The sequence below is a fragment of the Populus euphratica genome, unplaced genomic scaffold (assembly GCF_000495115.2).
Source record: "Populus euphratica unplaced genomic scaffold, PopEup_1.0 scaffold2605.1, whole genome shotgun sequence".
In the NCBI taxonomy this organism is placed as follows: domain Eukaryota; kingdom Viridiplantae; phylum Streptophyta; class Magnoliopsida; order Malpighiales; family Salicaceae; genus Populus; species Populus euphratica.
Window position 1 is genome coordinate 9950 of NW_011502442.1, and position 10670 is coordinate 20619.

General features: G+C 28.6%; 1 protein-coding gene and 1 long non-coding RNA gene across 2 annotated transcripts; one reads left to right on the forward strand and one right to left on the reverse strand.

Moving 5' to 3' along the window:
• The first annotated feature begins 5558 nt into the window (after positions 1 to 5558).
• On the forward strand, positions 5559 to 7307 carry LOC105119181 (actin T1-like protein). Its single transcript, XM_011017298.1, has 3 exons — positions 5559 to 5829; positions 6773 to 6851; positions 6990 to 7307. The coding sequence occupies exons 1-3, from the start codon at positions 5678 to 5680 to the stop codon at positions 7053 to 7055; spliced, it is 297 nt and encodes a 98-aa protein (XP_011015600.1). The 5' UTR covers positions 5559 to 5677; the 3' UTR covers positions 7056 to 7307.
• A 185-nt stretch (positions 7308 to 7492) lies between these two features.
• On the reverse strand, positions 7493 to 7811 carry LOC105119182 (uncharacterized). Its single transcript, XR_841094.1, has 2 exons — positions 7634 to 7811; positions 7493 to 7575 (listed from the first exon to the last, which is right to left on the reverse strand). It is a non-coding gene; the product is annotated as an uncharacterized LOC105119182 (long non-coding RNA).
• Between the last annotated feature and the right edge of the window lie 2859 nt (positions 7812 to 10670).

A 10670-nucleotide genomic window follows, 5' to 3' on the forward strand; every position in this document is an offset into this window, starting at 1 on the left:
TTTTCGGCGTTTAGCCATCTCTTTGTCCTTTCAATTTCAATTTTTAAACTCATGAATCAATCCTTTCATTTATATGGTAGACCTACATTTGAAATGAACATTTATCACAAATTAAAGGTATCTTATATTATTAGATATGTTATTATAAAGCATGCTTTAGTTAAGGAGTTATTGATACTTCAAGTGCAAAATGATGATATAAAATCTTGATAAAAATACACTTTTAAGTACTAATCAGTCATACTTGGTAGTGCATAGGTTCACGCGCCGCCATGGGTACAACCTGAGAGATGGGTGGATCTGAGTCATTTTCTCCTCCTTTCCCCTTCTGCACTGATAGTGGGAAGTAATGTCACTTGCACAACTAAGAAAACGCAACAAGCAATTATTTTTATTTTGTTTTCTCCTTCTTAGATCTGCTTCCAGTCTTTTTTCTTATTTTTTGTTCTTTCCTTCCTCAAGTGGCAGACCTGGTGGTCGAGGAAGGAGTGTTGGAGGCTGGAGCTACGAGTGCAGCCGTGCGTGTGGAGAGGAGCTACTGTAAGGCTGGCTTTGCTATGAGAGGTCGAAGATGGATAGATTTGTGGTGTGCAGAGGGGTAGTCTTGGTTGGTGGTTTTTATGAGTCTAGGAGGCGGCTGGCTGAGAAAAAAAGGAAGACTTTGGGCGGTGGCTTGGTTTTCAAAGGGAGGAATCCGACTGCTTTTGTGCTATGGGTTGAAGCTAAGAGCAGTGGCTGAAGGAGGGGAACGACTTTGTGTTGTTATACAAAGGATATGGAGGGAAACCAAAAAGGGCAGCTTTTCATGAGGGTAGGAGACAACCAGGAGCTGAAGACTATGAGAAGGAAATGAGAGGCTTAGAAAGGGAAGGTCCGGCTAGGTGACTTTTTTTTCTCTTTTTTAAAAGACACCCTGCAATGGCGACTGACAGAGGTGGATTTAGGTTTAGGTTTTTTCAAAGGAAAAGAGGCGGCTACATGGGGGAAGAAAGGGTTTAGGTTTTTTCTTATGGTTTAGGGCTTTTTGTGGTTTTTCTTAAATGTGTAAAATTGTCCTTCTTGTTAACTTTTTCGCCCTTGTTGTGTGTGTTATGACTTTTATTTATAGACAAATTAGCATGGTCCCCAAAACACATTGATCCCCCAACTTCTTTATTTTTTTGACAATTTTGATTTTGATTTTATTTTTTGTATATTTGAAAGCGAACAGTATCAACGTCGACTCAACAAGAAAAATTAGTGATTGTAAAATTAATGCGTTAAAAGTTTAACGTGTTCAAAATACCTTTGAAAATTTAAACTCTTCTGAGATGATGTTGAAAATGCTAAAAATGATGCAAACATATCAAAAATGTATTTTTTGGGTGTTTTTATTGTTTTTTTGCTATTTTTGGTTTAAATTTCTCGAAAACATGGGTCGAAAATTGGTTAACAACACCTATATTTTATTTATTGAAATTAATTTAAATTTTATAGAAATTAAATGAATGTTATAATGTTCATTATAACATTATTTTACCAAAAATCTCCTATTATCCAAATATTAATTCAACAAGATAACCACAACAAATATTCCTTCCCTTTCCACACTATAATTTTACCTAATAATATTAACTTAATATTTTATAATTGTAATTTAATTTTATCCAAATAAAAGATAAATGTATATTATCTCTTCTCCTCTAATAATGTTTCAATTTAGAATTTTTTTATCACTTTTAAATTTATACGTGTCATTTTCTTATGCTTCAATACATTTAATATAACAAAAAGTAAAAGAGAAGGTGAATTCATTGTTTGCCTCCTTACATATCATTGTTCATTGAAATAGTACTTTGGTTGTTTTATTTTTTTTTAATTTAATTTTTTTTTAATTTTATTTTTTAATATTAGATTTATTAGGATTGGTTTTTTTGACGAGTTAACTAGATTTGAAGGGCGTTTTTGATCTTTTTGTAATTTTTTTTTTCAATTTCATCCTTTAACTTTATGATTGGTCAGGAATTAGCACAAATAGTTTTTCTAATTTTTTTTTACGAAGTTATCATGGTCTCGTGACCTAAGCTACTAGTTTACTATGTTAAATTGGCTTGACTCGAGATTTTTTTTTTCATCCTTCTTTAAATTTTTTTTCAATTTCATTCTTCAAGACTGATCGACTAAGAATTAAACTTTATAATTTGTTTTTATTTGCATTCAATAAAGTTATCTCAATCTTATGACTAGGATCGCAGATTAACCTGAGTTAACTTAAGTTGTTTTTTATGTCCTTTTTATTTTTTTAAAGTTTCATGCTTAAAAATTGAGTTGATTGAGAATTAAAATTCATAATTTATTTTGGTTTACTATATATGGGGTTATCAAAGTCTCATGTCCTGAGATATGGTTTTGGTATATTAGCTTAGGTTGACCTAGATCAATCAAATATTTTATTGCATTAACATTTCAAAATATATATAATCTTTTATTTTTTTAGTCAAATTATATTTTTATTAATTATCCTAGTTGCCTTTGGATTCACCAAGTTAACTGAGTTATATGAGATCAACCTCCACGTGGTTTAATTCTTTTATACTAGAAAACACATTATTTTTGCCTATAAACTTTTTCATGTTAAAAAACAAGTTCATTTGACTAGTAACATAGCAATGACCAATGATTTAGTAGCATTATATATAATGAAAAAATATATAAAGACAAAAAAATATTAATAAAGCATAAGAATCTATAAAAAAAAAAGTTAAACAAAATTCATAAAAAATAAAAAACGAGGAACAAAACATGTTATCAATTTGGTATTATTTGATGCATAGTTGTAAAACATTGCTTAGTCTAGTAAGTCAACTTGAAACTCAACCAATCTAGGTTGGGGTTTCAAAAAAATATTAACTTAGAGTTGAATTGATTTGACTTGGTTGACTTGATCAAAACCTGATTTGATTTTTTTATTTAATTTATTTTCAAAATATGTCATTTTGAATAAAAAAATTGAAATAATGTTTTTTAATTTACAAGGATCAACCCGTCCAACAAATGACTTGAGATAACTTTAATTTAATATCCTTCATGGTTTTCACTTTCTATTTGAGATTTAAAACTAGATTGGTGGCTCACGCTATGTTGCGGGTTGAACCAATTGTTTTTAAACATAAAAAAATGCTCAACATTGTCAACATAAAAAATTTGAGACTCGAGTTATTGACTTAATTAGGTTTAAGAAGATTATTAATTTAATAATATGACTAAAAAATATGCAATGATAGTGAATCAACCACACTAAAAAAAATGATAATGATTACATGCACAAAATAAATACTTACCAATATTATAAAAAGATATCTCACTAATATTCTAAAAAGGTCTCTATAATCTTCCTCGATAGCAAAGTAAAAATTAAATGAAATTTAATAAAATAATATAAAAAAAACATTTTTAGGTCATCTAACAATAAAGTAAAAGGATACCAATCAATAAAATATTGAAGGTTGAAAAGAAAAAATTAATTCTAAAAAAGATAAATAAACAACCCAAGTTAATTCAAGTAAATTACTAAACACACGATCCGGGTTATAATAAGGGGATAACCCCATAGGAAGAAAAAAAAAATCAAAGCTTAATTTTTAGCTAATTCAATATTGAATGATGAAATTAGAAAAAATAATAATTAAAAAAAAAATAAACAAAAATCAACCTGAGTTAACTCGAGTTAATATGCAAAATCTACTATCCGATTTATGAGATTAGGATAATCTCCATATAGTTTTTTTTTTTAAATACAAAGCTCAATTCTCAAACCAACTTAATGTTGAAGGGTAAAATTAAAAAAAAAATATATATTTAAAACATAATAAAAAGAACACCCGAGTCAACATTTACTAACCCTTCAAACTAGGGATTGAGGTTGTGTGATAAGGATAACTTCATAGAAAAAAATATAAAAAATTAGAAGCTTAATCTCCAACCAACCCAATCTAATGCCGAAAGATTGAATTGAAAAGAAATCAATTTTAAAAAAAGCCATAAAAAATATCAAAGTGAACTTATTCTAACCTTCTAAACTCAGTGATTTGAGTCATGAGATTGAGATTACCTCTCATTCAAGGCAAATTATAAAAGATCATAAAAATCGATTCTTAATCAACCTAATTTCAAGGAGTGAAATTGAAAAACAATTCAATTAAAAAGGATTAAAGACAAAATAAATAACAATAAAAAAATAAAGATAAAATTTGACATAAAAATAAAATAGCAAAACACCTTATTATTTCAATGAAAATTAAAAAAGATGAGAGAGAAAGATAAAAAAGGAAAAAAAAAAACCTTCACATGTGCCGCATCACTTACTAACACCATCAATGAAGGCAGAATTTCAACATTGGTGGACATTATACTCGTAATTAAAGCGCGATGACTTGCTTTATACACTAACATGTATAATACATGTTCTAGCATCTTTGTCATTCCCCCTTGACTTTAGTCCCTAATATTTTTTTTTTGAATTTGATCCCTTAAGTCTTAATTGTTTTAAATTAGTAAAATTAAATTTTATTTTGTAAAGTTGAATTTTATTTTACAAAAGTGAGTATCAACCGTGCACCAAAAGTTTTCCTAAACATAGTGGGATCCCCATATCAGGCTACTAAAAAACATTATTAAGTCCAATCCCAAATAAACTTTATGTAAAAAGATTAATTTTTTTTTAAAAAAATTAAGACATAAAAAGGGCTAATCTTTTCTTTACTTGTGTAATTTAGTTCTTGATTCTTTTAAGAAATGAAAGAAAAAAGGGTTGAATATATGTTTATTGTTTAAATTTGATCTTTCTAGCTTCAATTATTTTAAAACAATAAAATATCAATTAATTTTGTCAAATTTGAGTATCATAATTTTTTCTCGACACCTTGAAATCTTATAATCTAAACAACCAAAACAAACCATCAATTCTAATCTCAAACCCAAATAAACACAACTTCAAAGTAGTAAAGAAAAAATTAAAGAATCAAAATAAAAAAAATTTTGAGGATAAAATTATTTTTTAAAAAGAAGAGAACAATATGGAATGCTATTATAATTTACAATTTTTTCTTTTTGAACCATGAAATCATCATACCCTTATTTTAATTTTTAATTGTGATTATAATTTTTAAAAATAAAAAACTTGTTCTTTTTTATTTTTTTAATAAAAAAATACAAAATAAAAAATCACCATCCAATGTTTTAACCCCACCTCATGTGGTTTTGAAATTTTTTAACAATAGGTTGGATTTTTATGTTTTGCAAAAAAATGAAGAAGAAAACAGTCAATTTTTTTAAAAAACTTAGATTTTAAAAACTAGAAAATAGAAAATGAAAATCATACATATACTTTTATTTTGTCTTTGTTGAAATCGTTTGATTTCTTTTTAAAATTTTTCTAGACGTTGATGCATATGTTTTTGTGGGCTTAGTCCCTGAAAAAGGCAGAAGAAAATGAAAATGACTCAATCTCAATCCAACTCGGCCCAGTTGCTCCGTCCCGCCTATACTCTCTGTTGTTCGTAGCTTAGAAAACCTAAGGTAAACCAAAAAGGATAGGAAAATAATAAATAAATAATATAAAAACAGTAACAAGCGGATAAGTAGAAACAGAACCACAGAGCTGGTGATAACTGCAGACCGTCGTTGCCAAAGAGATCTAATGGAGAAGTACTTTGGAAATGCATACAGAGGAGACCCTGGCGTCCCACACGCAGACCCAGACAGGTTCGTCAACATTTGGATCGGGTCGGCTGCGTTCTCTATTCTCACCTGGTCCAATCCCTACCTTTGGACTCTCACTAATCAGTTCAAGTAGTCTTTTTATCCCTTTCCTTTCCTTTTGTTTTTAATTTTTTGCAATTTTTATGCTGCTTGTTTGGCTCTGTTAAGGGTTTTGTACTGTTTATTCAGGAGAACCCATTTGGTTTTTCAATTTACATGGAAATTAATTTAGATCAGTCACTAAATAAAATTTGAAATTAACATATTTAAGGATGTTTGTTCGACTCTGGTTTTTTTTTTTTTTCCCATGTTAATTTTTATCTGTTTAAGGGTGTCTTATGGATTGGTTCTTTTGTTTTAATTTGCATTTAAGGGTGAAAATCGTTAATTAAAAAAAAATCTATAATGAGAATGACCATCCTTCACCACCAAAAATCTAAGGGTTTAAGTGTTGTGTGAAAAAATAAAGCACAATTTGGCCGTGGAATTTTATGAGATATGAAGTTATGGTGTAACTTTTGGGAGGTTTCCCATATTCTGAACCTGTCTGTTTTCTCTTAAAAGGATTATTTTTATGAAAAAAAAATAATTATGAGTTCATGGAAAATTTTGGACGGAAATCGTAGCCATTACTTTAATGTATATTGGCCCTTTTGCATGTGCTGTACGAGATTGTGATTTATGATTGTTTTGTGGTTCCTTACTACTTTAAGGCTTGTTTCAATGTATAGCAAACTGAATTTGAGAACTGGATGATTCATCTAACTTCTTCTAGTTTGATGCAACCGTAAAAGAGCAACCTTTGTACTCTAAGCCTTCAAAAAGTCTTCATTTCTCTCTTGCTCTTCCAAAATGATAACCTTTGGTTACATGAACATGCATCTTGTAGTTATCTGAGAATTGCTGTCGTAAGTATTTATGTTGTTAAAGCATACCTGAATATTTTTACCATTTTTTGGGGCTTTATTTTGGTTGGTTTTTAGCAAACGAATTTTGTTTCCATCTCACATTTTTTATACACTTCATTGTGCAGTTGGCATGACAAGGCATTTTTATTTGAGCAGTATCATTGGAAAAAGGCAATGAAGAAGAAGGAGCCATATAAATTTAAGGTGCACTATTTGGCTAGCTTAAGTTAAATCTTTTCAAATGAATTACTTTTGATGGTTTGTTTATTTTGTGCTTGCTGTAACTAGTTATAATCTATCAAACTGGAACATTAATTTTCATGTCTATTTTCTTTGTTGCAGTGGAATAAAATGGACAGAGAGGTTCGTGATTCATATTATTTCAACTGGCCAATCTACTTCCCATAGTTTCAGAAGCATGTTCTATAGTGAACTTTGAAAACAATATGAATAAGCTTATGCTTTCCTCGGTATCCAATTCACCTGCTTTCTTTTTATTTGTGCTTGTACTGGTGGATTGAAAATCTTCAATTAGCATCTCGATTTTTGTTTGTTTATGTTTTATCGAGCACTGGGTCTTTAAGTTGCCTTTTGCGAGTGTATTTAGTGTAGAAAGCTCTGGGAAAGACAAGGTAAATGGTTAATGTGTGCTTTAATTTGAAGAGCAAGTTGGCAATGAGGAAAAGGAAAACAGTTGATTATGGGAGATCATTTTACACGAAAAGAGTAGTCAGAGAATCTGAACAGATTGATATAGGTTGTAGTGACTTGTCCTTTCATTGTATAGAATGTGCTCTTTAAAAATCTAAGAGATTGTTGTGATGCTGTTGGATGTGAAGATGGAAGAAAAAACTTCGATAATCACCGTTTGAATAGCATTATGAATTAACAAGCTTATCCGCCATGAATGGCGAGGGGGCGGCTGCACCTTATTTATATCTTGTAGGAAAATAAGTCCTCCTCCAGCTTCCTTTGTGTGGGGGCACGAATGACTGCATTAGCATCTCACAAATTGATATAATGGCTATGCATGGATTTTGCGAACTGGTTCTTCTATTGTCTCTTAGATTGAACATGTATGTATAATCTTTTGAAAGCTTACTAGAATGATTTATGGCCTCCCCAGCTTTAGATTTTACTTGGATCATTGGCCCGCAGCTTATCTTGAATCTTCTTCGTCTTCTTTTTTTATTAAGTATTGTTAACAGGTTTTCTGGTTGAAGGTTGAAATATCAGGATTATATGTGGTAATAAGTATTATTTATAAGGATTAGAAAGTTAATCTTCTAATATAACTTATTTTTCTTATTAAATTGCTAAAAGATTTTTTGAAGATTTTCTACCATAATATCTATTTTTTTACAACTTTCTATAATTATTCCAAAAGCTAGCAATAATTATAGAAAAATTAATATTTTGATAATTTTCACTCATTGTATTGAAAAACATAAAAATAAGACAAAGCTTGTGTGTCATCACATGTAAAGCATATCTGATAAAATTATAAATGAAATATTTTAAAATATTCATGAAATATCTTTTTATTATTTTTTTATGTATGACTGACAAATAAGGTCCTGACCAATTTTTAAATTTACACTTAAGATTTTTTTGTTAAGTAAAGAAAATTTTTATTTTATAATGCAAAAATGACAACTTTTTTCTGTTAAATGAAGGCTTTGAGTAATAGTCAGCTTTAGTTGTAGGAACATTTTGATAACGTCATTAAATTTAGTCTAACAGTTAAATTTGAAATTGTTTAACTTAATTTTTCATATAATTCGAGTTTTAAATTAAATAAATAAATTAAATAAAAGTGATTAGGTTGACTTTGTAGTAAAAAACTAATTCATATAAAAATATGGTTTAATTTATTTTTTTAAAAAAATATAGAGACAATAATATATTGAATTAACTTAAATAAACTTACAAAACCTATAATTTGATTTAGTTTAAGAATTTGAATTTTTTAAAATTAATTTTTATTTAATTATATGATAATAAAAAAATATTTACAATAAAAAATAAAATTAAATTAAATAAAACTAATTTTTTTTTGTTATTAATGAAGATAATTTTTATTTCATAAAACAAAATTAATAAGTATACCTTATTTATTCTAGAGTTTTTCTGTTAAGTCAAGGCCTTCGGCCATTGCCCAAGTAACCCTTAGACTTTAGTCATAAAAAACATTTTGATAACAGTATTAAATTTATTTTAGTAATTAAATTTGAAACTTTAATTTGATTTCTTATCTAATTTGAGTTTTAAATTAAATAAATGTGATTAGGTTGACTTTACAAGTTAAAAAGCAATTTAAACAATTGATAAAAACATGGTTAACCTTATTTTTTTTAGATATTTCTTAAAAAAAATAATATTGAAACAATAATATATTAAATTGATTTAAATGAATTTATCAAATTTGTGATTGACTTGGTTTAATAATTTTATTTTTTTAAAATTAATTTTATTTAATTATAAGATAATAAAAAGAATACCCACAATAAAAAAATAAAATTAAAAAAAAAAGATTATGATGGTCAACACCCATAACAACGTTTACTAATATTAAAATTATTTTTTATAATTTTATTTGAAAATAAAATAAAAACCAAATGGTGTTATATAAAATAATATATAAATACATTTTTAATAATTTAAGAATTTCATAAAACAATACACTTAATATATTTTAATTAACTAATTTGTAAGAAATTACATTTAAATTACAGGAAGAAGAGAAAGAAGAAGAAAGAGGCTAGTTACGTTGGCAAGAACCTTTAAAATAAGCACAGGCGCATAGGCTTGCTAACCCAAGCTCACGTGCATAAGCCTTCTCCGTTACATAATGAGATTTGATGGATAATATATTGTTTGTCCAATTTATTTTTTTAAAAGTAGATAACACTTCGTTTATATGCCCAGTTTTTAGTCATTGATAGGTGACAAAAAAATGGGTTAGGGTATTTTAAACTTAAAAAAACAAATTTTAACATATTTTCTAGATAACATATAAAATTAAAAACATTTTAATGACACTCTTCACAACAAGATAAATATTTTAGCATCAAACTTGACTTTTTCTGTCAAAGAAATCTTGACAATCAAATATTTTTCTATCTTTCACTGCTTGCAATGATTCTTTTTCTTATTTTTCAAACTTAAAGGTTGATATGCAAATAAAATGAGGTTTTCGTCTAAAATGTAAATGTTCAAACAATAAGGCCGCGAAGATGAAGTGGAAAATCCAATAGGCTATTCTCACAGAAAAGGGTGCTGGATGAACAATAAGAAAGAAAGAAGAGAAAACCTTTTTTTTTTTTTTATGTTAAATCGAGCATTTCATAATTGTTTTTGACACCATTATAATCCTGTAAAGTAACTCAAAATGAAATATCAAACCCAATCCTCATGGAAGGTCATGCATAAGGATAAAATTAAAAAAAATTTCAATAACAGGACAAAAATAAAATAAAATAAATCTGAAAAAGACAAGGAAGGACATCCACCTTTTGTTTTTTTGGGTAACCAACTTAGCTGTTAGATAGTAGCATCCTTTTGAAGGCCATGTTTGCGCGCACAGCAATTACAAAGCTTACGCATCATAATAATAATAAAACAATTGTCATGATTTGAGCACTGTTGACGTTTCTTTTCTTCGGATCAAAAGTTGAAACTCATTCAACAACAGAAACATCAGTACACAGCAGCAGCTGGAGCCTGGAGGAAAGGTAACCTAAATTTTTTTGCCTTCCTAGCTACCCTAATACCGGCCAGAGCTTGCTTCCCTGGGAAATGAGAATATTGTGAACAGTAGCATTGTTAATCCTTCCCAGCCATATCTTGGCTTGAGCAATGATTGCCATAATATCCCATGGAATTAATCTGCGGTCATCGCTAAGATTTTCAGTGACTATCTTAGCATCAGACTCAAAGCAAGCATTCAGTGCTGCGTTGATAGTCGCCTCTTTAGCTTCAGCCTGCAAGATTGAGGAGACCATGCAACCCCTGGAGGCCAAT